The sequence below is a fragment of the Myotis daubentonii genome, chromosome 10 (assembly GCF_963259705.1).
Source record: "Myotis daubentonii chromosome 10, mMyoDau2.1, whole genome shotgun sequence".
NCBI lineage: Eukaryota > Metazoa > Chordata > Mammalia > Chiroptera > Vespertilionidae > Myotis > Myotis daubentonii.
In genome coordinates, this window is record NC_081849.1 from 83448231 (window position 1) to 83475259 (window position 27029).

Here is a 27029-nt window from a genome sequence, read left to right on the forward strand (position 1 = left end):
TCAGTAAAGTTGTAGGACACAGAATAAATATGCAGAAATCTGTTCAGAATTCTATATACTAAAATGATGATCAGAAGAAGATATTAAGAAAACTATCCCATTTACAACAGCATTAAAATTATAAAACACCACCCTGGCCAGATAGCTTTGTGGGTTAGAGCAGTGGTCGGCAAACTCATAACTCAACAGAGCCAAATATCAACAGTACAATGATGGAAATTTCATCACAGGTGCTGTTGGATGCTGTAGAGGTGGCAGGCAGCGGCTGTGGAAGCAGGAGGCGGTGTCTGGTGCAGAGGTGATTGTGTCTCTGGTGGACAAGGCAGCTGGGACCCAAGCATGTTCGGAAGGTTAGGAAGAGCAGCACCAGACACCTGTCCCTAACAGAGGAAACAGAGGGTGTTAACGTTATGCTCCCATTTGGAAATGTGGCAACCAATTTGAAGAATTTAAATGTGTGAAAATCTAATCATGGTTTCTTGAAGAGGCCTACTGGGCACTGAGTTTCAGGAGCATGTTCCATTTGCAAAAATCTATCCAGCTGTACACTTATAATGTGTACTTTCCAATAAAGTTAATGCTATGTTTCTTCTATTTTGATTTATATAACTGTCAAAATTTCTGGTTTAAACATGTCCACTAAGCTTACTGGCTTCATGCTCCATAATATCCACCCACAGCTAAGACCAACAGAAAAGGTATTTATCTTAAAAAAAAAAAAAAAAGTTGTTGAAATACTGAAACGTTCCGGTGCAGTGAGCTCAGCTGAGGACTTGCTTCAGAGGATCTGTAGACCTTTGAAAAAGTGATTCCAAATCACTGGTCCAGAACAAGGGCTACAAGCTACTGCCTGTGGCCACACCCAGTTAGCTGCCTATTTCTGTAGTAAAGTTTTACTGAAACACAGCACGCCCATTCATTTGTGTAGGAATGAACATGGCTGTGATCCCCCCCCACAATGGTGGAGGTTAATAGTTAAGACAAAGAGTCGATGTATGGCCCACAAAGTAAAACATATTTACAGGACATATTTGCTGACCCCTGTTCTAGAGCAATGACACGTTCTGGAAATTAAGAATTAATGAATAGGCATTCAGAGAGAAAATTTAGAATAGTCAATTACTTTTATGCAATATTACTTCATGTTAAAAAATTAAAACACGAACTTCATATTTTAGAGGAAGCTTTGCCTATTTTATTTAATTTATTTATTATTATTTTTTAATATATCTTATTGATTTTTTTTACAGATAGGAATGGAGAGGGATAGAGAGTTTGAAACATTGATGAGAGAGAAACATCGATCAGCTGCCTCCTGCACACCTCCCACTGGGGACGTGCCCACAACCAAGGTACACACCCTTGACCGGAATCGAACCTGGGACCCTTCAGTCTTCAGGCTGATGCTCTATCCACTGAGCCAAACAGGCCAGGGCAGGTTTGACCTATTTTAAATACATGTACATATAATACAGCAACACTAGTATACTATAACAACAAAAGGGTTTTAAAAAGGCAGTAAAATGGAGAGAAACACATCGATTGGTTGCCTCCTGTACATGCCCTGGTGAGGGCCCAGTACAGGGTGGAGCCTGCAATCAAGGCCTGCTTCTGAATAAAACAAAAAGTACAGAATCAATGCCCGGGCGCAGTGGCTCAGTGGTCGAGCATAGACCTACGAACCAGAAGGTCACTGTTTGATTCCTGGTCGGGGCACAGGCCCAGGTTGCAGGCTCGGTCCCCAGGTGGGGCACGCAGGAGGCAGCCAATCAGTGATTCTCTCTCATCACTGATGTTTCTAGCTCTCTCTCCCTCTCCCCTTCCTCTCTGAAATTAATAAAAATATATATATATTTTAAAAGGCAGTAAAATGAATGGAAAATAGTTCTCTTCAGCTTTAGACTGAATAAGTAAAAACACACTGAATAAAAGGATAACTACTCAGCTGACCCAGTTAGCCTGACTTCAGCTGGACAGTTCAGGGACAGGTAACAAAATACACAAACCAAAAGTCATTAGCAGTGAACTCATGGGACCCTTCCTGACTCGCTCTTTAAAATTCAGTGTCTCTCAGATTTGCATACGAAACTTAGAATTTAAAAGACGCAAGTAAAAACCAAGAAAAAGACAACAACAACAAAAATCAAAATGCAAAAGCACACAAACCAAAACACCACAGCCCACTCTAGTTTTACATGAAGTTCTTCACCCCAAGATGGTAAGAGTCATCCCAAACACGGTAAAAATGACAGGATAAAATAAGGACAATATCAAGAGATGCTAAAAGATAAAAATCAAAAGTGTAGTCTAGAATTCTACTTTCCACGAAAGAAGACATACTCAGGTCAGCAGGAAGCTGGGGCTGCATCAATGTGGGTGGCCCGAAGGCAAACGGTGCCTGTGACACGCCTGTCTGGGCCGTTGGCTGCCCCATGCCCACAGTGTTCACACTCACTGCCCCACTGGATGAAGGGAACTGGTCCTGAGGGAGGAACTGGTTCTGTGTGGGCGCCTGGGCCATCATGTTGTTGGCATGTGCACTCATCATGTTTGGAGTGTGCTAGGGGCAGGGGCCTGACAAAGAAGAATTACTGAGTAGGCTGAGGGGCAGGGACCATGGGAGAGAAAAATTGCTAATTATCTCGCTAGAAAAGCAATGTGTTATGATTGAACCCAGCCAGGTATGACCCTGCTCATAAATTTTATGTAAACTTTTTACCCTGCCAGTACCAGGAATGGCTAATGAACCGCTTTGCAGTTTGTTTTTTCTTTTTTTAAAAAAATACTTTGTAGTGTTGCAGATAAAAGGTCTTGCTCTACTTTCGGTCAGGACTGCAAGCTGTGAGGCTCTTACGGGAAGGACACGTCTGGCAGTCAGCTGGCCAGCTTAATAAAGGCTCTTAAAATTTAAATTCTGAGTCGGTGGTCTATCTCGCTGAGCTAACCCATAACAGGAGGCTGAGGTATTCGGAAAGGAGAAATGGCCATCTAAAAGACAACAAGCATCACTGAGAATTCAGAGGACAAAAGCCAAGGTATTCAAGATAAAGTTGAAGAGACAGAAATCTTCAAATCCTCCCTCCCTCTTGGGAAAAGAAACACCATCAAGACCTTACAGCTCCGAGGCACTTTGCCAGCTTTCTCATGCAAAGTCTCTAATGAGTGGGCTTCAGATTGTCCTCTAGATAGAAATCAATAGCTGCTGGGGTCCAGCCCTGGGGGCCCAGGGGTTCCCAAAGGTGTGGAAGGAGTCGGAGAAGAATGTTTTACACAGAGACAGCGTTCAGAACTCCCTAGTTTCTTTAGTCTCCGTGGATCTTCCTGTGCCTGGCTGAGGCCACAGAGAAAGATCCTGGAGGCAAGCTGAGCCTTTATTTTATAGTCAGAGGTAAACAAGGTAGTGGTTTCCATAGTTACACAGTTCTTGTGAGTTTCACTTGTTTTGGCCACTTCCTGCACTTCCCTCAGCCCATTAGCTTCCCAGGTAAGATCTAGGGAGCCTCATAAGGTCAAGCCTAATTATGCTAAGAGGACTGTGCCCCCTAAGCTGGGAATTGTTTGTGACTTTGCCCACAGGTCAGTCTGAGGCTTAACCCTATATCAGCTCCCCACAAACAGCATGCTCTAATTTAAAGTTCGAGATATGTTTTTCTGAGTTCTATGAAGCATTTATAAAGCAGCCGCGGGAGAGTAAGCTCTAGGAGTCAACAGACATTGACAAGTCCCTCTTGGCCACACAACTGAGGCTGTCTATTCCATCTACAGAACTCCATCTTCTCAAAGAGTCATAATTCCCTATGAGATTGGCATTTAAATAAAATAATGGTCAAATAATTTTCACTACAGTAATGAAGACGAGAGCGAGAGCGAGAGCGAGCGAGAGAGAGAGAGAGAGAGAGAGAGAGAGAGAGAGAGATGAAAGAAAAAAGCATAACCCAAATCCAAAGGAACAGGTACCATAGGATTCTAGACAATCTACAATTTTACTGCTTAGAGAATTTTCCTTAGCTGGGCAAGGCCTTCTCAGGACAGTTAAGGCAAGCAGGACTTATCCCTGGAACGGAGCCCATGCTGTCCACTGGGACAGAGTGGTTCATGGGGGATACTGGGTGCGGTCCCAGGGTTGCTGGTGGCAACTGTACATTCCCCAAGGACGTCGGGGTAAATGAATTCATCCCTGTAAATGCACCCACAATAGTTCATCAGGAAAAGCAGCCACAGGGAAACAGAAGTACAACTTGCCCAATAAACTCTAAGCAAAATAACATGGACACATACACAACACACACAACTGAAAGGAAATCACCCAGCTAATCAGATGATTAAGTAACAGAATTTTCATATCCAGGAAAAACGGCATCAATGCTGGTGAGGGTGGTATGGTGGGGATCGGGGGGTGGGGGGCAGGACAAAATGAGAAGATGAGGGTAGAAAGTCAGGTGAACCACAAAAAAATAAGGCTGAGGAAGCACTGGTCAGTATGGCAGGGCCCCGATCAAAAAGCATCAAAGTGACTAAGGAGACAAGGCTACGTCGGGAAGATGTTCCCACCAGCTATGGAAGAGGTGCTAACTGAGGCCAGGGCACCAGTCTGAGCCGACCTCACTAACACCTGCCGGAGCATGTGGCTTCCGTTTTCTCTCCTGCAGGCAGCCCATTCCATGCCCCCCCGCACACCTCCACTCCCACCCCGGCCTCCCAGCTCTTCAGCCTGGTTTATATTTATTGTTAGAATCTGGAATAAGACTCAAAATATGGTTTTAATTTTGCAAACAAGTTCAGTGTTTAGAAAGCATCCAACGGTGGCCAGCTCTCAGCCTTCTCTCCACAGACGAGAAAAATCCCGTCTCGCAGACCTTCGCTGCCCGGGGCTGCCCATCGTTCGCAGAAATGTTACCCCATGAAAGACACTTCACTAGCTGCTCAGTGTCTGCAGACCACAGCCTCTCCTTCTTTGTAATTTCCTACAATCCTCTGTCAACTCTTTCCTTTATATTACCAGTTTATCTACCATGTCTTTTCCAATATGCAAGAAGATTGCTGCAAACTTAAAAAATGACCTTTTCTCCCCTCCCAAACTACTTTACTAAGAGCAGAGCCAAGCCTTGCATTAGAATCTTGGTAATGTCACCACCTTATTTCACAACCTCTAAAAACACCTTACTGTTCAGGTCTCAATTAGTAAAAGGTTTGAAATGTCCCTCATCCCCAAACTCCCAAACTAAAACGATGGCTTCAACCAAGCAAAAACTAGTGAATTTCAACCTGACAAAGAACCTTTAAAAGTGGTTGAGACCAGCTGCCAGCACCCCAGCCTGATGCAGACTCTCTGAGTGTCAATCCTGCTGGCTGGGCTTGACCACCTGCACTCACAGGGCCCGGAGCAGCCACTGCACTTTCTCCACCTCGCCTCCCATGCTGCTTGCTCGCTGCCCCAGGCCTGGCCTGATGCTCTCCTTTCACATATTCAGAAACGTTTCCTTCCCCCACCTACAATGTTTGGTGAGACTGTTCCTAAAAGTAATGACCTCTCTTGAATCCAAATAAAACTGATGTTCATGCTGCCTGTGGAGATGAATTCTGCTCATCAACAATAAGGAATGTAAGGAAAAAGAAGTGCTATCAACACTAATAAAAGAGAAAAATGGTAATTGGCGTACGACGATACCCTTTTCATTGGCTAATCAGGGCTATATGCAAATTAACTGCCAACTATGATTGGCAGTTAACTGCCAACTAAGATTGGCAGTTAACTGCCAACTATGATTGGAAGTTAACTGCCAACTGAGATTGGCAGTTAACTGCCAACTAAGATTGGCAGTTAACTGCCAACAAGATGGCGGTTAATTTGCATATGTAGGCACAATGCAGGGAGGCGAAAGGGAAAGCAGGAAGAAGCCCCCTGCCACTGACAGTGATCAGAAACCCAGGGGGGAGCTAAGAGCTGGGGGGCAGGGCAAAGGCGGCCCTGCACCCCAGCGATGATCAGAGAATCAGGCACCTTTGCCGCCCTGGCCAGTGATAGCAGGAAGTAGGGGTGGAGCCAGCGATGGGAGCTGGACACGGTCGAAGCTGGCAGTCCCAGGAGCTAGGGGTCCCTTGCCTGGGCCTAAAGCGGAGCCCGCGATCACGGGGCCGCTGCAGCTGCGGGTCCCTGCTGCCCGGGCTGGACGCCTAGGCCAGAGGCGTTAGGCCTGGGCAGGGGCGGAGCCTGCAACCGCGGGGAGCTGGGGGTCCCCTGCCCAGGCCTGACACCTCTGCCAGAGGCCTCAGGCCTGGTCAAGGGGCCGATCCAGTGATTGGTGATCGGAGGGTGATGAGGGTCAACTCCTCTGGCGAAGGCATCAGGCCTGGGTGGGGGGCGGAGCCGGGGATTGGGGGGATATGATGGTCCCCTTGCCCAGGCCTGAAGCCTGGGTCAGAGGCGTCAGGCTTGGGCGGGGGGTGGAGCAAGCGATCAGAGGGAGATGGGGGTCCCCTGCCCAGGCATGATTCCTGGGCCAGAGGCCTCAGGCCTGGGCGGAGGCCAGAGCCAGTGATCGGGGGGAGATGGGGGTCCCCTGTCCAAGCCTGACACCTCTGGCAGAGGCGTCAGGCCTGGGCAAGGGGCCGATCAGGTGATCAGAGGGTGATGGGGGTCAACACCTGAGGGCTCCCAATATGTGAGAGGGGGCAGGCTGGGCTGAGGGACACCCCCCCACACACACCCAGTGCACGAATTTCGTGCACCGGGCCCCTAGTAAAGAAATAAAGAGGAAAAAGGAAACAATGCACTTGGCGGCTGTTGAATGGTAAACAGAAATATGATTCACAGCAAAAGTTAAATACCGTGAGAAACCTGCATGCGATTCGCTGGCAGGGGCAGGGGCCCACTATAATGGCAGGGAAAAAGTTATTTAAAATAATCCTTGATTGAGGAATAAGGACTTTATCTTGAGTTCTTCAAACTTAAAGAAAAAACCAGTCAACAGGTCCCAAAGCACTGGACATTCGATGCTTGCAAACCCGTTAAAGGACCTCTCCACAAGAGACTCAATGTCTAAACACAGGCCAATGTTCAAGGTCATGACCACTATCAGTCTCCAAATGTGGGCTTCCTGAGAACATAATTCTGTACACTTAGAAACACACCCCAAATACAGAAGGAAAAACAAGCAAACAGATGAAGGGATGACAGAAGGAAATGACGTCCTTACCTGGGGGTCTCACAGGTTGTGACCGTGGTAACCAGGAGGCTGCGCCCCGGCGGCTGGTAAGGCTGGCTGGTTACCCAAGATGCCTAGTTTGTGTAAACGCAACATCCGTTTTTCTTCTTCTTCTTTTTGTATCATATCGATTCTCTCTGCTAATAAGCTATAGTATTCATCCTGAAGAGCAATAACATTAGGCAGTCAAAACTATAAAAAATGATCTGGTTTGTATGTTCTAAAAAATTAATGAACTTTTTTATTAAGTACACTAACAAAGTAAGCGTTCAACACTTCTAACTAAAAAACCAAAGGCCAAAATTCTTGTTGAACTAGTTACATTACAAGATTTAATAGACAGTAGGCACTAAATGCATGTTACTTTTCTTTCCACAGTTGAACCTCTTGGATATTCACTGGTGCTGGCAATAACATAGGATAAGCATAACAAACAACGCCCACATGGACATGGACATGGCATCCATGGATAAAACGCAATTTTGTATACCTCATTTACCTGTAGGGGTGGATACTACAGTAAACAAAGAGAGTTGTGCAGGGACCTAATTTTTTTTTCCTTTTTCTTTTTTCAGAGAGGAAGGGAGAGGGAGAGAGAGAAAGAAACACCAATGATGAGAGAATCACTGATCAGCCTGCCTCCTACAGGCCCCACACTGGGGATCGAGCCTGCAACCCAGGTATGTGCCCTAACAGGGCCTTCTGGTTCATAGGTCGATGCTCAATCACTGAGCCACACCAAGCACATGGGACCTAATTTCTTATCTGCTAAGTCTCTCTGGTCAGGCTCCTCAAGGTGATGGGCTTACCCAACTAAAATATCCCCATTTCCAGACAAGCCAGCCAGACAGATGCAGCTATATCAACCACAGGTATGTGCAGGCTGGAATAAGTAAGGCAACCTACCCGGCTGTTGGCAGACTCATACATGTCCCCTTCTACGTTCTTAGCGTAGTCCACTAGGTTCTTCATGCGGGGATCCTCCAGGGCTGCAGGGTCAGGTGTTGGGAAGATGGCTTGGATGCTAGGAGGACAACATATTCTATCAACCAACTTTCAATACATCAGTATCTTGCCACTTTATATGTGACACAGAAAGAGAAGCTTATCTACCTACAGGGGTGATACACTGTTGAGAGAAATCCCAAGTCTCTCTTGCCTAGAATATGAGTACACAAATGAAGTCATTCTCTAGAGACAATACTAACCTGTTGATTTATCTACAAGTCCAAAACAATATTTTGCTATTAGCAATAAATGCTAGGTCATCTCAAGAATAATACAATTTTTTAAAAAGTATTTTTTATTGATTTTAGAGAGGAAGGGAGAGGAAGAGAGAGATAGAAAAATCAATAATGATAGAGAATGATTGATTGGCTGCCCCCTACATGCCCCACACTGGAGACCAAGCCCACAACCCAGGCATATACCCTGACCGAGAATTGAACAGCAACCTCCTGGTTCATGGGTTGACGTTCAACGACTGAGCTACACCAGCTAGGCAAGAATAATATGATTTTGAATTCCTACTTTTAAACTATTTATTACAATTTTTTAAATTAAAATAATGAAGAAAACTCCAAGGGAATCATTGGTTAATTTCACCTTCAATTTAATTTAACTAGCTTGCGAAAGTTAACTATTAACTCTACACGTTCACTGACTATATATATGATGGTACTGTCATGCAATCTGTATTCACTAGGCCCAAATTCCCCCAATTCTCAGGGGTCTCCAGAAACATAATCTTGAGCCATAAATTAGCTTCTGAGCTAATCCCAGCCCCCTCATGTATCCCAGAGCTCAGAGGACATATTTAGCTGCACTGGGAGTGTTGGCCTCTGTGACATGGCTTACGGTTCCTGCTCCTCTACAGGGTAGAGCTCTGAATGCTCTGATGTCCTCACTGGCGATGCAGGGTCTGGGATTCTCTGGCCTGCCCGCAGTGTCTGTGATTCCCTACAAAGGACGTGAGTCCCTTTAGCTGCTGGGTACTATCACCGGGAACCACTTAGGAATTAAGTCAGATCCTGATAATAAAGTGCAAAACTGTCACAATGCTATCAGCCACAAAATGTTTCTGTCACATGTGAATAACGGGGGAGGTGGGGACATACAGTTCATGCACTAGGTGGCTCCGCATGTCCTGGGTGACATGTTCATGCCAGCCTTCCCGAACGCCAGTGCTGGAAGTAGGTGCTGCTGCTGGCATAGTGCTGAGGGTTCCAGTGTTTCCAGAATTTGAGCCGTTCATCGCTGGGCTATGGGAAGAACAAGAACTTCAGCCATCTATTAAAGCGACTCAAATGTGCTTCATTTAAGTAAGGCCTTCAACCATATGAGACTTAAAAAGTTTAAGTTAGGAGAGGCAAGTGGTGAATGCACAACAAAATAGAAACCATGTTTTATCTATTATCTGCTCTACACTTATAATTAAAAGAAAAAGAGCATGCCTCCACCCAAACTATTTTCTCTGCCTCACATTTAGAAAGAATTATGGCGTTTTGTGTGATTCCCAGCCCACTTTCATGTGTGACTATCACACAGGAGCCAATTGAAACATGGGTCTTGCTTTGTGGCCCCAAGGGAAGTTGGAAGAGCTGATTCTGAAATCAAGTTTGGTGGCTGCTGATCTGTTGTTATTCCTCCTGCTGGAACGTTCATTGGGTTATTTCTTTTAAAAACAGAAAAGAAATCAAATCCTAAATTATAATATACACTTAAGAGTTCAAGTCACTATATGAATAAGCAATTCTTAATGAGTATAATAACCGACACTATGGCAGGAACTCTGCAAGTTATATTTTCAATAATGGTGATTGACTTGTAATACAAGTTCAGTTGCAGACTCCTTCCCACTCTATCATATAATTAATATAGGACAGTTTTATGGAGGCTGGATGGTATCATAAGTAACTATAAGGAGGTGTTAAAAACCAGAAATGATCCATTGTAGTTTTAGATTTTGATCCTGGCTTTATTAATATCATGCCCTAAACAATTAAGCTGACTTGTCACATATATGTCATCTATTTCTTTTGTATATCAGAAACTAAAACCATAGAAACTAAGTGTAGGTGAAAAGCATAAAAGGTCAATTTGTCTACAGTATTCATCTTATGGGATAAAAGAAGTTAACAGTCTTGTCCAAAATTAAACCATCAATAGGAATGGAATTAGTAATTAAAAAGGTAAAATCAGGTGATTAAAAAAAATAAAAAATAATAATAAAATAGGTTCTTCATTAAAAGGTGAAAAAAGAATTAAAAAAAATAAAATAAAAATGTGCAGTAGTGAAGTTGCTTCAGATCTTCTACTCTTCTTTTTGGCACGCCTTAGTCCTGCCAGGCATTCAGGGGAGTGTTGAAATTCCCTATGATACACTGTCCCTCCGTGCTGTAAACCACAGTCCTGATTTTAAGGCAGGTTGTATTTGTTTACCAGACTGCCTTCATTTGACTTTACAGTGTGTCTGGATGAGGGGTGGGCAAACTTTCTGACTCGAGGGCCATAATGGGTTCTTAAACTGGACAGGAGGGCCGGAACAAAAGCATGGATGGAGTGTTTGTGTGAACTAATATAAATTCAAAGTAAACACCATTACATAAAAGGGTAGGGTCTTTTTTTTTTTTTTTTAGTTTTCTTCATTTCAAACGGGCAGGATCCGGCCTGCGGTGTTGGAAGCCGATCCACCCTGGGTGCTTGAGGCAGTCCCTGCAGGGATATTTCAAGGGACCTGGTGTATATGGCATATTGTTCTTAATATGTTTGCTCCCCTCTTAACAGCTATGTGTTTTAAACAGGACCACCTCCCTGAGAAAGGTTGTTTCCCCAGAGGGGTGGTTGGTCGCTTTGATCTTTGCTTGGAGTGACCTCCTTCAGTTACTTCCTTGTAGCTTAGTGGAACAATAGAATAACCTTTGAATGGAGATGGGAAGCCCCCTGGCCTTTTGTATAGAATGGATAGTATTGGGACCAAATAGTATAAATACAGATGCTAGATGACAATAAAAAAAAGAATCTGGCGATGATGATCACCTAAACACTGATTCCGTGTCCTTTATTCTTCGCCAACTCCGTCCACACCTTGGGGAACCCCGGGACCCGCTGGGGCTGGACCCCAGTATTTTGGCGCCCGAACAGGATTCCCCTAGGTAAGCCCCCCACCGTACTCGGGATGGATAGGACTCCACCGTAGGAAGAGGGTGGATAGTGTTCGCCGACTCAGTCCACACCTTTGGGAACCCCTGGAACAGGATTCCCCTAGGTAACCCCCCCCGCACTTGGGATGGATAAGACTCCACTGTAGGGTGCTGCAGACCCCCCTATAGAGGATAAATAGGGTAAGTGGGTGGATAATACAGAATTTAGAATGAGAAGATGTGCCATACTGAGTCTAGAAGAAAAAAGACTATGTATTGATCTTTTAACACATATGCTTGCTAGCAGAGGAGTTAAGGTTACGCCGAGTCAGATGGAATGTTTTATACAAGAAGTGTGTCCATGCTTTTCTGAGGAAGGAAAGGTGCCTTAAGAGGAGCACAAAGAAAAAGAAAAAGAAAAAATGGGAGGAATGGCCTTCATGGCTCCCTCCACCTCCATGTCCTAATCCTGAAATGTTTCATTTGCCGATAGAATCACCTGTGCAAAAAGATCCAATTATAAAAAAATTGGAATATTAAAAGGTACTCTTTTAAATCAGGCTGAAAAAGGGTGCCATGGTCACCTCAATGTGGTTTCTTGTTCACATTAATCTCTTAATTTGTGTTTGGAATCTAAAATCGCTGCTGAATCCACCTCTGGTGTGGAGAGATTCAAAGGTGGCAGGAAAAGGCAGAGCTATAAGCTCTCCCACAATGAGATTACTTAATGTTTTGTTTAAAAATTACCGGAGAACATCTTATGACAAGCAAACTTTGGCTAAGATAACCTTGAGTGCTAGCCATAACTTTGGAAAGCGAAAAAGGAAAAAAGATGCTGGCTAGAGCAGGATTGGCATTTCCATAATAAAGAAGTTTTTAGTTAACTTCAAGGCCGAAAAGGAAATTCAGTAAAATTGTCTCTGTTACAAAAATTTGCTAAAGAATATGCCGTAAAATAATAATTTGGATTTGAATCTCAAAAATTATTGAAATATATCTTTATAAAAATCTAAGTAGCCAAGGTGAAAAACTGGTCCTTTGTTAATTAAGAAAGCTTTTCTAATGGAGGAAGGTGATAGTCCCCTTCCGTCTGTAGCAAAATCTTAAAGAAAGAATGTGGTCAATTTACATCTGAAAAGACCAGGTAGGCCAGAACCTGTTTTGCAAGGCTCAAATGTGGTTTTCCAGAGCCGCTTGAAAGTAAAAAGTAATACTGAGAAATGTTAAAATTTGACTTACCAGCTAAAAGTTTAAGGTTCGGATTGAATTGGGAGAAATTGTGTAGTTGGGGTAGCTAAATGCGTAAGTAATTTTTTGTTTTCTCTGAAATAATCAGGAATTCAAACTATGTTACTCATTGGTCTGATTAAAACAAACAAACAAAAAAAAGGGGAGAATAATGTTATATGATAGACCTTTTGGAAATACAATGCAGAGGGTTGTACAGCAGCCAAATCATCGGGCCCCCTGTACAATAGCCTCTGCCGACTCAGCCTGGTAGAAGGATACACAAACCAGACAAGAGTTTTACCAGATCTAGTAATGATGTGGGGAAGAGGTTGTGTTTTATATCTTTCCAGGAGGAGCAGCCTCTGCCTCCCTCCTGGGGACGGTCACCCCTGGGAGGCCAAGTGAGCACACCTGACCAGTGCCCATCTTCAGCAGATGTGCGGCCCTGAGCTGGAACCACCTGTCCATTGGATCACATGTGCCTCCTTTTTGTCTGTCCTTATGTCCCAGCTTTGCCCCACATCTCCTATCCTTTTTCTTTTTTTCTTAATCTGACTACTTGTTTCCTGGTTCTTTTGCCTTTCTCCTTCTCTCCTGAACACAGCCTTTTCTAGAATCTCCCTACCCTACTGTTCCAGGAAGAGCACCTCCCTTTTCTGCCGTGACTGGGAGTGTCTGGTATATGCCCCATACGTGGAGTTGTCTTGTGCCAAGAGCCTGACATCCTGTCTGAGAAAGCCTGTCCCGGGACTCTCCTTTGTCCTGTATTGGCCCCTCTTGCCCTTGTGTCAAGAGGGACCCTCTTCTCACTATCCAATTGCCCAAAGCTGTTGCCTGAGTTCTCTGTTAATGCTGAGGTCACGGTGGCTGGTACCATGGATCTGTCTCTCGCCCAATGGCGTGAGTTGGGCCCTCTCTGGAGAAGAAACCTGGGTTCCCCAAGATATGTGATCAATGCCGGGGCCCCGCCAGCAGGCGAGAGGATCCAAAGGCAGTTGCTGGGCATGGAGGCCACAGGGGCATAGGCTACCAAGGAGACAGAACTGAACCTCACATCACCCTACTTGGCCCAGAGATGGCTGGTAGTCAAAGACGGGTAAGACCCCACAGGGTGGGGTGACCTTAGACAGGCAGAGTCGGGGGCCAGTAGGAGAGAACTTGGGGTTCAACAGAGGTGGGACAGAGATCCTCATCCCCCAATTGTGCAGGGGCTTGAACACTCACCCCTTCTGAGGAAGGTCTCCTGCCCCCATGGCTGCTTCTCGCTTTCCATGTCCAGCCCAGATCGGGACCCAGATAACAGAAAGAGACTTGGCCCAGCTCAGATCGGGAACAGAAAGAGACTTGGTCCAGCTGAGATCAGTACCCAGATAAGAGACCTGGCTAACAGCAGCTGCCCTCTCAATGCAACAGGACTTGTTTCCCATTTCTACCTTGGACCACAGGGAAAGGGGCAGCTGAAGGAAAGGGCTGTGTCAGGATGCCGCCTTCTTCCCTTTCTTCTCCCTCTTTTTTTTCCTAACAAGGCTCTGTCATTTAAAAAATAAAAATGGGGGAATTTCTTGGAAGCCGATCAACCCTGGGTGCTTGAGGCAGTCCCTGCAGGGATGTTTCAAGGGACCTGGTGTATATGGCATATTGTTCTTAATATGTTTGCTCTCCTCTTAACAGCTATGTGTTTTAAACAGGACCACCTCCCTGAGAAAGGTTGTTTCCCCAGAGGGGTGGTTGGTCGCTTTGATCTTGCTTGGAGTGACCTCCTTCAGTTACTTCCTTGTAGCTTAGTGGAACAATAGAATAACCTTTGAATGGAGATGGGAAGCCCCCTGGCCTTTTGTATAGAATGGATAGGATTGGGACCAAATAGTATAAATACAGATGCTAGATGACAATAAAAAAAAAGAATCTGGCTATGATGATCACCTAAACACTGACTCCGTGTCCTTTATTCTTCGCCGACTCCGTACACCTTGGGGAACCCCTGGACCCGCTGGGGCTGGACCCCAGCACCGCGGGCCGTAGTTTGCCCATGGCTGGTCTGGATTGACCTCCGAGGCTATCAGTCCTCTCTATCAGTAGGGTTTATTTTCTCTATTGTACTTGAAACTGGTTTGGGAAAGTCCACCGCCCAGAACTGGTTAATTGTTACTCCCCCCGCTTAGTTTCCCAGGCTCCCCAAAAAGAACTTGCCCCTACAGGCTCTGCGAATGACCGCAACTGGGGAATCCCATGCACTGCGTTTAACAATCAAACGCACGGCTCTAAGGGGAACTGTAACAACAAGAGCCTGATACATTGTGCGGTTTCGAAAGCCTCCACCTTCCAGGTCTGCGCGCACTCTCCGCCCACCCACTCGCCCCTGGCACCAAGCAGCCAGCCGACTGCCAAAATCCAAGGCTGCTTTTTCGCATTCCCTTCTGCCAGCAGCCCTGTGGGGCCCCTTCCCCACTCGTGGGTCACGCAGGTCCCAAAGGTCACGGACTCTGTGGGGCGCAGATTTCGCCCCGCGCGCGCAGTCCTCTCTCCCACCTGAATGGCAAACCACACGTTTAGGGGAAGTCTAACCTTTCCGTGAGAAGAAGCAGTGCTCCTCTGAGTTCACGCAGTCAGTCGCGCTGCTTGAGATTGTTATGCCCAGATTTCAGGATCCAGCGGAGTCCGATGCAAAAGCAGAGAGCCTTTATTATTATTACAAACCCGGGGCGGCTCCCCTACCCGCCTTACTGACACAGCAGCAGGTGGCAGAGAGAGGGCTAGCCCGGTGCGGAAGAGTTTTATAGGGGGGGTGGAGTAAGGGCACAGAGGCGACTGTGGGCCCTGCCGATTGGCCAGGCGCAAGTCGGTGTCTTGTTACACAGGATGTGGCGTGCACTTCCCTCGATTGTCATTGGTTAGTTAGAGAAGTCGTGGGTGTGGCCAGCAGAGGCTTGGGCTTCCGGGAAGAAGCCTTGCCTAGCACATGGCCCTGCCCCAAAATGGAGGATTCGGGGCAAGATGGAGGGCGTAGCCCTCGCCCTCTCAGAGATCCCTTGTTTCCAGGTTAGAGCCGATCTCTGGATGCCGGTAACAGCCACTCAAGATAGTGCGGTCTCCGGGCTGAGCCGGTGCACCGGGAGAGGTTTCAGCCGCAGTCTCCAACCATCCCCTTTTTCCGGGAGTTCTCTGTGAAAGATCAGACGGAGGCCTAAAACCAGGACCACAGGCTTTATTAGAGGAGAAGCACCTGCCGGGCTGTCTTGCAAGGGGAGGACAGCAGCACGTGCAGGGGCGGGCACGCCTTTTGGGGGGCGGAACAGGAAGGGGTGGGGGGCTTAGTGTACTTGGCGCACACTGATTGGTGGCTTACTGCATTGTCCATATAGGACAAGGGCTTAGGGTATGTGGCAGGTGTGGATTGGTGGTCCAATGTCTAGTCCATATATGGTACCTGGTTAGTCAGGTATTTCTGGACTGCAGGTTAGGTCATACCCCTCCCACCAGTTTCCTTAGGGCCTTAGTCACCACCTAAGGGAGTCCTGTCTTTCTCCCACCGTTTGCCCCCCCCCCCCCGCCCCCCAATACCCTTTTTATCTGCTACATGTGCAGCCTTTACGCTGTTGTAATTACTTGCTCATCTCCCTGTCCCTCTGGGCATTGCAAATTCCCTGGCTAGACCGAAAAGCTGCAAGGGGGCAGGGCGCGCCGGGAGCCAGGAGTCCCCCACCAGCAAGGCCACAGGCTGCATGCTCCCCAGGGACCAGATGCTCGGGCTCGTGATGTTCTCAGCAAAACACAGATGGTCAGCACGCCCCCCAACAAGCCTAAAGCGCGCAAGGGCGGCCGGTATCCCCACGGCCGAGCCGGGAGGAGCGGGTTTGCGGGCGGGAGACGAGTTCGGACTAGGCCGCTTGAGCACATCACACGGCTCCCCGCTCCCCTGTGACCAGTGGAGTCTGTGCACAGAGGGTGTAGTCGGGACGGCACGAGCCACAGGAAACAACTTACACGGAGACCTGCCCACTCAGCGGCCCATGGCCGGCGCCGCGCGAGGAGCGGCAGGCTGGCGGGGCGCCGGGGGCTCGTGGGACACCTGGGGGTCGTGGGGGGTGGGGGGAGGGCGTGTGGGACACCGGGGAGTCGTGGGGCGCCGGGGGCTGGTGGGGGGGGCCGGGGCTCGTGGGGCGCCGGGGCTGGCGGGGCACCGGGGCTCGTGGGGGGGCGGGGGCTCGTGGGGCGCCGGGGCTGGCGGGGCACCGGGGCTCGTGGGGCGCCGGGCCTGGCGGGGAAGAACTGGACAGACGCCAAACTCGCTGCAACCGAGAGCCCAGCCCCACAGGAAGCCCAGCCCTGGGCGGTCCTCTCACCGGAAGCGGAGCCGCGACGCACCTCGGCGGCGCCTGCGCAGTGAGGTCAACGCTCAAAGGACCAATGAACGCAGAGGTGGGCGGGCTGGAGACCCGCGCCCCGGCTTCCGGTTCCGGCTGGCGACGGAGGGTCGACTCCAGTGCGACGTGTCCCAGGCGGCGAGGCGGCGGCAGGTAAGCCGCTGTCCTGGGCTTGGGCGACCCTCTGTGACTCGCGGGGCGGCCGGCGGGCGGGGAGGGGGCCCGGGTCCGGCCGCGCTGAGGTGGCAGCGGAGACGCGGGCCCCCAAGGAGAGCGCTTCCGGGCCTGAAAACGCGTCCCCGGCCCCTGCGTGTTAGTCCCGTGTGTGCGGTTCCGGGGGCTTCCGGGCGGTGGTCAGGTGACGGCCTGCGGGCCTCCTGGGGGTGGCTCTGGGGGTGTGAGTCCCCTCGGGCGTGTGTCCCGGTTCCCTCGGATGTCGGTCCCCTGGGATGTGAGTCCCCTGGGATGTGAGTCCCCCTCGGATGTGAGCCCCCTTGGATGTGGGTCCCCTGGGATGTGAGTCCCCCTCGCATGTGAGCCCCCTCGGATGTGAACCCCCTCGGATGTCGGTCCCCTGGGATGTGAGCCCCCTCGGATGTGGGTCCCCTGGGATGTGCGCCCCCTCGGATGTGGGTCCCCTGGGATGTGCGCCCCCTCGGATGTGGGTGCCCCCCTGGGATGTGAGTCCCCCTCGGATGTGAGCCCCCTCGGATGTGAGCCCCCTGGGATGTGAGCCCCCTCGGATGTGGGTCCCCTGGGATGTGCGCCCCCTCGGATGTGGGTGCCCCCCTGGGATGTGAGTCCCCCTCGGATGTGAGCCCCCTGGGATGTGAGCCCCCTCGGATGTGGGTTCCCTGGGATGTGAGTCCCCTGGGATGTGAGTCTCCCTCGGATGTGGGTCCCCTGGGATGTGAGCCCCCTCGGATGTGGGTGCCCCCCTGGGATGTGAGTCCCCCTGGGATGTGAGCCCCCTCGGATGTGGGTTCCCTGGGATGTGAGTCCCCCTCGGATGTGGGTCCCCTGGGATGTGAGCCCCCTCGGATGTGAGTCCCCCTCGGATGTGAGCCCCCTCGGATGTGAGCCCCCTGGGATGTGAGCCCCCTCGGATGTGGGTCCCCTGGGATGTGCGCCCCCTCGGATGTGGGTGCCCCCCTGGGATGTGAGCCCCCTTGGATGTGAGCCCCCTCGGATGTGAGCCCCCTGGGATGTGAGCCCCCTCGGATGTGGGTCCCCTGGGATGTGCGCCCCCTCGGATGTGGGTGCCCCCCTGGGATGTGAGCCCCCTTGGATGTGAGCCCCCTCGGATGTGAGCCCCCTGGGATGTGAGCCCCCTCGGATGTGGGTTCCCTGGGATGTGAGCCCCCTCGGATGTGAGCCCCCTGGGATGTGGGTCCCCTGGGATGTGGGTCCCCTCGGATGTGGGTCCCCTGGGATGTGCCTGCCCTCGGGAGAGCCGTATTTAGGCGGCCCTGACAGGCGCCTGTGATGTGGGGGGTTGTCAGTCTAATGAGCAGGTCACAGAGGGTTCCTGCAGCCCCCACCCCACCCCTCACCCCCAGGAAAGGGTCCTTGCGTGGCAGCAGCTGTAAAGTTTCAGCCCCTGGGTTTGAAATACTGAGAAAACAGGCGTTGGTGTGTTTTGGGAGGGACCCAACATTCTCGGCCCAGACGCGTATGAGAACCCCTAGTTACCTGTCTATTTTCAACGTTTGGAGTCTGTTACCCAACTGCCCACCCCCAGCGAGGAAGCGGTCATAGCCGATGTGAACGGCCGCCTGGCCCGGCAGTGCCTCTCACTGGGCTCGGGAGTGTCTGGGTGTCTGTCCTCGCTCACCGACGCCTGGAGGGGAGGGGAGGGGAGGGGAGCGCAGGGGCGGGCTGGTCGCTCGCAGAGCTGCAGAGCTGCGGTTAGACGTGAGGAACGCGCCCTGTTTCCCCTGAGCTGTGTCCACACCCCAGGGCTTGCCCACAGCCTCCTGGTCCTTGTGGTTCTGGCACTTGGGTAGGTCTCTCCCACGCAGTGTGTTGGGGGCCCGGCTGGGAGCGGTCAGTGCAGTCCACGCTGGCCTCAGTCTGGCGTTTCCTGGGGAGACAGGCTTCCGGGAGTTTACAGTAAAATAGGAAGTACCTGTTGATTCCCAACGCCGTCGGCTCCTTCGTAGGGACAGCGGAGGCCGCGGAGTGCGTGAGGACAGTGATGGCGGTGGCCCTCGCATCCTTTGTCAGTGACGATCATCACAGTCACCGGCCAAGCCCTGTCCCCGATGCTTTGCTGGAATTTACAAAAATAGCGTCAGCTTAGGCTCAGAGTATCTTCTCTCTTCCCTTTTGTTTATTCTGTGAGATGGGATTGACCCGTCAGGCACGCCTTTCCGGCGGTCTCCTTTGCACGTTGGTATCACAAGGCCTGGCCGCGTGACCACCATACGTGACTGTCTCTTCTCCTGTTAGTCTGAACCAGCACCATGGACCAGGTCATGCAGTTCGTTGAGCCAAGTCGGCAGTTTGTGAAGGATTCCATCCGGCTGGTCAAGAGATGCACCAAACCCGACAGAAAAGGTAAAGCTTGAAAGTGAGAGGAAAAGGTCAATCCCTGCATGTAAGCCTTTTACTTGCTTACTATTGTCCTCCTGAATAGCCATTGAGTTACTGTCTTTTAACCCACATTTTTATTTATTTTGCTTTATTTTTTAACAGTCACTTCCTATATTTTGTACACTTTATACGTGATTCTGTTTTATGTATTTTCAAATGGTGTAAGAGTATTTATTACAGCCTTATTTTCATGTTAAGTTTGCCTTAGTCATATTTAATGACTTCAGAGTTTTTAGTGTCTTCTATATTTTCACTCTAGACAGCCTTCTGGGAGTCCTCATGCTCAGTACTGCCCCCTCCTCTCCCCAGACAGAACCCTAACGGGAACCAACAACAGAGTTGCCAACCTAGGAAGTTTAATTTCTTATTTATCCTGGTTCATGTGTTAAAAGGTGCACCAGAGTTTGTTTACTTGTATTCATTTCTCGACTGCTGCCTGCGCTAGGCGCTGGATTACAATAGAGCATGTAATACATTGTGTGATATGTATAGCAAACTACACAACACTGTACCATAGAGAACAGTCCTTGCTCTTACGAGCATAGACCTTGTCAGGGAAGGTAGTCCTGAGCAAACAAATGCAGTTCAGTTTCTAATTACTGCTGTCGGAAGGGTATGGAGAAGAAATAGAAGAATCTGGACAGCTTCCCCGAGGAAATAACGTGAAATGGAAACAGTACTGGGGTCTGAAACCTTTACAGAAAATTGTGCTCAACCCAATCTGATTTTCAGCCTTGTGTATCAAATCCAGTGAGCCTATATTTTATGAAAAGTCATGTTTTGTGCTTTCATAATCTATTTTTAGCAACGTTAGAAGTTTTTAAAGACAAATACTCTATTTCTTCTATCCGCATTTTATTTCTTTTTGGCATCCTGGTCATTTGCTGAGAAGATAAAACATTTTACTGCTTGTTGATGGATTCACTAGTGGCATAGCCTTTATTTCTTTCTTAAAACATTGTCAGTTTACTTACTATTAATAAATAGTGTCATACTTTATTTAAAATTATATATTTATTATCAGGAGAAATGTTCACCGGTAAGTTTATGTTACTGCTAGTTTTCCCCCCTATACTTGCAGTGATACTGTGAAAATGATGAATTTTGTGTTTTTAATCCAGAATTCCAGAAGATTGCCATGGCGACAGCAATCGGATTTGCTATAATGGGTTTCATTGGCTTTTTTGTGAAATTGATCCATATCCCTATTAATAACATCATTGTGTAAGTAAACTTTTTGAAATAGACAATATCTAGAATAGAATGAAAATCGAAACCATTTGAGTTGACAGTTTGCTATTTCATCAATGCGCAGATATGTCTCTTGACTTTTTAACGCTGCTGGGATCTGCTGGTATTTATTAGGCACCTGATAGTGGGAAGTGGCTTTGTTTTCAGATGATTAAGCCAGGGGTTTGGGTGCCTGGGAAGCTGCGTGGTTGAGAACCATGGCTAGTCTAAGCTCTCTATTTGCAGCCAGTGTGTTACCCATCAAACTGGACACTTCTCCGCGGCCACCCCGATAGGCAGCTCATGCTTTCTGTCTTGTTCAGAAAGACATTTCCCAAATGAGGACTCTGAGTTTTTGAGATCCGTCTGTTCTGGCAGCCACTTTATCTCCAAGGACGTTTTCAGTCCAAGACTTTAGAGTTCAGTTTCTTCTCTGTTACGCGGTCTTGGGCCCTGTAGGTGTGTGTGGCTCGCAGTGAACTGGTTTTGATGCCATCACATCACAGCATGCTGCCTTTCAGATCATTGTTGTTGTTAAAAGCTGACGAACACGCAGAGCTGACCCTTTTTCTCTCTCGCAGCGGTGGCTGAAGGCCTGTGGACGAGGGGTTCATCGTGGGGATCGGTGGACAGTGCGATTTGAGAAGCTCATGGAGTAAAAAAAATTGCCTGCATGTTTTGTGTTCTTTCTTTTTTTTCCCAAGATGTTTTCGTTTCTAAATTAAAGTAATTTCAATATAAATAAACTTCTCTGTTTTCTATCACAGATATTTACAAATTGTTGAAATGTGTTAAGAATCTGAGGTCTGCTATCAGTTGTAAGGGGTGTAAGACGCCAGGCAGTCCTTCCTCCCCCAGGAATTGAAGTTTTAAAGTAAAATAGCTGGACTCAGACATTAAACATAGATTTTCCTTTAGTTCTTCTTCCTGGCTATTTTAGAATTCACTTTCTGGTTTCCCACATTTCCTCCCAGAAGGCTCCTTTGAGCGGTAGTAACTAGCATTTAGACGGGGTTGGTGAGGAAGATCCACGCTCTCAGACCAGGTCTGTCAGACTCCCGTCCCCTGTGCAGGTCCTCTGTTCCCGCCCCTTCCTCACACCGCGCACCACGAGTTGGTGAAAGGGGTTTCCCAGCACTAGTCACACACGGATGTTTGCGTTTGAGGCCACAGGTCAAGTATCCTGACTCCCAGGCAGCTGTTCTGCAGGAGGGGACACACTCTTAGGCTCAATTGGCCTTCGTTATCAGTGTCAGCGGTCACCAACCTTTCGGACCTCATGGACCACCAGTGGTCCGCAACCGCTGATCTGTGTAACCTAGGACCTGAGCGCCCAATTATAGACTCAGAATTTAGAGGAACGGCTCCAAGTTCCTTAGACAAAGCAATAGATTTTTATAGAATTGGCTTTTATTTAACATGTCATTTTCAGAAAAATTTCCAGAAAAAACCCCTAATGGCAGTGACGTATCAAAAGTATAAAACGAGCCAGAACAGTCTTCTCCGGGGAGGGGGTTGGTTTTCTTCACAGCTTTCTGAGTAACCAGCCTAAGCCCCCACGGCCCCCGGCTGGGCTAGGTGCTGTCGCTCTGTCCCGCACCGTTTGGAGGCGCTTACGTTTCCAGCAGTTCTGGGATTCGGTGATGCCTTCAGCACTTCCATCCCTTCACGTCTCCAAGGTTTTGTCCTGGAGTTTCAATAAACATCGCCACGCCGGGTGTCCCAGAGCTCTCCAGCTATGCCCCCACCAGTAAGCATCTGTTAAAAGCTGAAAACACGACCTTGCCATTTTTTTGAATATTGCAAAGAAACCCGGTAGCACACAGTGACACATCATGTGTGCCTGCAATTATTTTGGGCCCACAACCTATAAAAAAGTTATGCAAGTTCTAGAAACACTTCGGAATCCCATGAATCCCAGAGCCCACTTCAAACTTGAACTTGCAGCTCACTGTCCAAAGAGGGGTGCACGTGTATCAGCTCAGGTCCGCGGCTGGAACAGGTTAAAACGCATTCACTGTTTCTGCCTGTTTCCTCAACGCATTTTGCTGAATTTAACAAGGCGAAGTGGGACACAATAGAGAAATTGAAAGTATCTTAGGCTCTGAGGCCCACTCCTGATGCCTGAGTGGATTGGGTTTGAATTTAATAAACTGGGTGTGAATCAGTGTCCTGAAGTGTCTGTTCCCTTCTCGAGGTGAATTGACGGACTGTGAGGCGGGCAAAGCAGCATGAAGCTGCCATCGCGGAGGGGGTGCGGGTTATAAAATACCTCCTATTGCTGCATTGGCCCTACTGTCCGCCCGGGCGGGTGGGCGGGCAGGCGTTTCAGCAGCATCTCAGCGGGAAAGAAGAAGTGATGTGAGGCTCGCTGACGGAGGGTTTTCCCTGCTTCTGAGGATGGATAAGCGGACTGAGTGACGGCTTTTCTTTCATGGTTCAGAAGGTGGGAAAGAAGAGCTGTTAGAAGAAGAGGTCACTGATTCATGGATTCTTATTTCTGATGCAAAAGAAACAAAAAATTCCCAAGCAGCTCTTGGGCCAAAGAGGAAATTAAGAAACAATCATAGTTTACTGAGGAAGTGGAATTAATGAAAAGGCTATATAAAAACTTACGGGACTTGGTCAAATTCTGAAACCTAAAGTGGTTTTTTTTTTTTTTTTTTTTAAAGGTGTGATTATTTTTTAAAATATTTTTTAAAATTTATTTTAGAGAGAAAGGGACAGGGGAGAGAGAAACATCCATCAGCTGCCTCCTGCATGCCCCCTACTGGGGATGGAGCCCGCAACCTGGGCATGTGCCCTGACTGGGAGTGGAACCAGTGACTTCTTGGTGCAGGGGACGATGCTCAATCAACAGCCACATCGGCCAGGAGACTTTATTATTATTATTATTTAAAAATATATTTTATTGATTTCAGAGATGAAGGGAGAGGGAGAGAGAGTTACATCAGTGATGAGCGAGAATCATTGATCGGCTGCCTCCTGCGCGCCCCCTACTGGGGAATCGAGCCTGCAACCCAGGCATGTGCCCTTGATTGGAATCGAACCCGGGACCCTTCAGTCCGCAGGCTGACACTCTATCCACTGGGCCAAACCAGATAGGGCAGACTTTATTATTTTTAAAGCAATTTTAGGCTCACAGAAAAATTGAGAAGGTACAAACGTTTCCCATATACCCCTCACCCCTCACACATTACCAACATCTCCCACCAGAGCTACATTTGTCACAGTTGATAAACCTACATTGACATGTCATTGTCATCCCAAATCCATAACTTACCTTAGGGCCACTCTTGGTGTTGGACATTGTATGGTTTTGACAAACTTATGATGAGATACATCCACCGTTATAATATACAGAATGATTTCACAGGTATGGGGCTGTAAACACATCTGCGTACTCAGACTGTCACATAAGCCATGCTAGCAGGCATTGCAGTGACCCCTGCGGGGAGCGACCTGGTGCCCAAGAAGCTCATGGTCTCCTAGCCTCATGGCTGCTGGCAGAGAGGACCTAGCAGGCAAATGGGCAGGTCAGATGGCTAAGCGTCTGGGTACAGTCAGTCCCACCCAGTGGGCACGGTGGTGGTGGTGGTGATGGTGGTGGTGGTGGTGGTGGTGGTCATGCTGTTGGTGATAGTGGTGGTGGTGGTGATGGTGGTGATGCTGGTGGTGGTGGTGATGGTGGTGGTGGTGGTGGTGGTGGTGATGCTGGTGGTGGTGGTGGTGGTGATGCTGGTGGTGGTGGTGATGGTGGTGGTGGTGGTGGTGGTGGTGGTGATGCTGGTGGTGGTGGTGGTGGTGATGCTGGTGGTGGTGATGGTGATGGTGGTGGTGATGGTGATGGTGGTGGTGATTGTGATGGTGGTGGTGGTGGTGGTGATGGTGATGGTGGTGGTGGTGGTGGTGATGGTGGTGGTGGTGGTGGTGATGCTGGTGGTGGTGATGGTGGTGGTGGTGGTGGTGGTGATGCTGGTGGTGGTGGTGATGGTGGTGGTGGTGGTGGTGGTGGTGATGCTGCTGCTGCTGGTGGTGGTGGTGGTGGTGATGGTGGTGGTGATGGTGATGGTGGTGGTGGTGATGGTGATGGTAGTGGTGATGCTGTTGTTGTTGGTGGTGATGGTGGTGATGCTGGTGGTGGTGGTGGTGATGCTGGTGGTGGTGGTGGTGATGGTGGTGGTGGTGGTGGTGATGGTGGTGGTGGTGATGGTGGTGGTAGTGGTGGTGATGGTGGTGGTGGTGGTGGTGGTGATGATGGTGATGGTGGTGGTGGTGGTGGTGATGGTGGTGATGCTGGTGGTGGTGGTGGTGGTGATGCTGGTGGTGGTGGTGGTGGTGGTGGTGATGCTGGTAGTGGTGGTGGTGATGCTGGTGGTGGTGGTGGTGGTGGTGGTGATGCTGGTGGTGGTGATGGTGGTGATGGTGGTGGTGGTGGTGGTGGTGGTGGTGATGGTGGTGATGCTGGTGGTGGTGGTGGTGATGATGGTGATGGTGGTGATGCTGGTGGTGGTGGTGATGGTGATTGGTGGTGATGCTGGTGGTGGTGGTGGTGGTGGTGATGGTGGTGATGCTGGTGGTGGTGGTGGTGGTAGTGATGCTGGTGGTGGTGGTGATGCTGGTGGTGGTGGTGGTGATGCTGGTGGTGGTGGTGGTGGTGGTGGTGATGCTGGTGGTGGTGGTGGTGGTGGTGGTGATGCTGGTGGTGGTGGTGGTGGTGGTGTTGATGGTGATCGTGGTGGTGATCCTGGTGGTGGTGGTGGTGGTGGTGATGCTGGTGGTGGTGGTGATGCTGGTGGTGGTGGTGGTGATGCTGGTGGTGATGGTGGTGGTGGTGATGTTGGTGGTGGTGGTGTTGATGGTGATCGTGGTGGTGATCCTGGTGGTGGTGGTGGTGGTGGTGGTGATGCCGGTGGTGGTGGTGGTGGTGGTGGTGATGCTGGTGGTGGTGGTGGTGATGCTGGTGGTGGTGGTGGTGGTGATGGTGATGGTGGTGGTGGTGGTGGTGGTGGTGATCCTGGTGGTGATGCTGGTGGTGGTGGTGGTGGTGGTTTTGATGGTGATCGTGGTGGTGATCCTGGTGGTGGTGGTGGTGGTGGTGATGTTGGTGGTGGTGGTGTTGATGGTGATCGTGGTGGTGATCCTGGTGGTGGTGGTGGTGGTGGTGATGCTGGTGGTGGTGGTGGTGGTGATGCTGGTGGTGGTGATGGTGATGCTGGTGGTGATGGTGGTGGTGGTGATGCTGGTGGTGGTGGTGTTGATGGTGATCGTGGTGGTGATCCTGGTGGTGGTGGTGGTGGTGGTGATGCTGGTGGTGGTGGTGATGCTGGTGGTGGTGGTGGTGATGCTGGTGGTGATGGTGATGGTGGTGTTGATGGTGATCGTGGTGGTGATGCTGGTGGTGGTGGTGGTGGTGGTGATGCCGGTGGTGGTAGTGGTGGTGGTGGTGGTGATGCTGGTGGTGGTGGTGATCCTGGTGGTGGTGGTGGTGGTGGTGATGCCGGTGGTGGTGGTGGTGGTGGTGGTGATGCTGGTGGTGGTGGTGGTGGTGATCGTGATGGTGGTGGTGGTGGTGGTGGTGATCCTGGTGGTGATGCTGGTGGTGGTGGTGGTGGTGGTGGTGGTGATGGTGATGGTGGTGATGCTGGTGGTGGTGGTGGTGGTGGTGGTGGTGATGGTGGTGATACTGGTGGTGGTGGTGGTGGTGATGCTGGTGGTGGTGGTGGTGGTGGTGATCCTGGTGGTGATGCTGGTGGTGGTGGTGGTGGTGGTGATGATGGTGGCGATGGTGGTGATGCTGGTGGTGGTGGTGGTGATGCTGGTGGTGGTGGTGGTGGTGATGCTGGTGGTGGTGGTGGTGGTGGTGATCCTGGTGGTGATGCTGGTGGTGGTGGAGGTGGTGGTGGTGATGGTGGTGATGCTGGTGGTGGTGGTGGTGATGGTGGTGGTGGTGGTGGTGGTGGTGATGGTGGTGATGGTGGTGATGCTGGTGGTGGTGGTGGTGGTGGTGGTGGTGGTGATGGCGGTGATGGTGGTGGTGGTGATCCTGGTGGTGGTGGTTGTGGTGTCTGGGGATCTACTAAAATGCTGAGCTCTGTGCTAAGTGGGGAGCCCTATCCAGGGCTGGGTTTCATGTACACCTGCGGCCCACTCACCCGCACAGGCCCTCAGGGCCGTCTCGGAGCCCTCACCCTCGGCACCAGGTCAGACCCAGATGTCCTGGGCGAGACGGGAGAAGCTGCGCAGGGACCAGCAGGAGGACA

The 27029-nt window shown here is 49.7% G+C and overlaps 1 protein-coding gene and 2 long non-coding RNA genes across 3 annotated transcripts in view; 1 reads left to right on the top strand and 2 right to left on the bottom strand.

The window, feature by feature from the left end:
* The window catches only part of LOC132211203 (uncharacterized), a 46456-nt gene extending 29809 nt beyond the window's left edge, over window positions 1-16647 (bottom strand). The window contains exon 1 of the long non-coding RNA XR_009447433.1: window positions 16562-16647. This is a non-coding gene — a long non-coding RNA (uncharacterized LOC132211203). The remainder of the gene's footprint in view (window positions 1-16561) is intronic.
* On the bottom strand, window positions 212-15298 carry LOC132211201 (uncharacterized). Its single transcript, XR_009447431.1, has 5 exons — window positions 15143-15298; window positions 9323-9466; window positions 8112-8229; window positions 7197-7367; window positions 212-380 (listed from the first exon to the last, which is right to left on the bottom strand). It is a non-coding gene; the product is annotated as an uncharacterized LOC132211201 (long non-coding RNA).
* Window positions 16648-16963: 316 nt separating the features above from the next.
* On the top strand, window positions 16964-21512 carry SEC61G (SEC61 translocon subunit gamma). The gene is made up of 4 exons (XM_059655902.1): window positions 16964-17094; window positions 19393-19500; window positions 20658-20760; window positions 21348-21512. The coding sequence occupies exons 2-4, from the start codon at window positions 19407-19409 to the stop codon at window positions 21355-21357; spliced, it is 207 nt and encodes a 68-aa protein (XP_059511885.1). The 5' UTR covers window positions 16964-17094; window positions 19393-19406; the 3' UTR covers window positions 21358-21512.
* The last annotated feature ends 5517 nt before the right edge of the window (window positions 21513-27029 follow it).

Bases quoted from the DNA above. Each gene is read 5' to 3' on its own strand.
- SEC61G (XM_059655902.1), top strand. From the start codon at position 19,407: ATGGACCAGGTCATGCAGTTCGTTGAGCCAAGTCGGCAGTTTGTGAAG. The intron at 19,501-20,657 runs GTAAAGCTTGAA...TTTTTAATCCAG, and splicing joins CACCAAACCCGACAGAAAAG to AATTCCAGAAGATTGCCATG.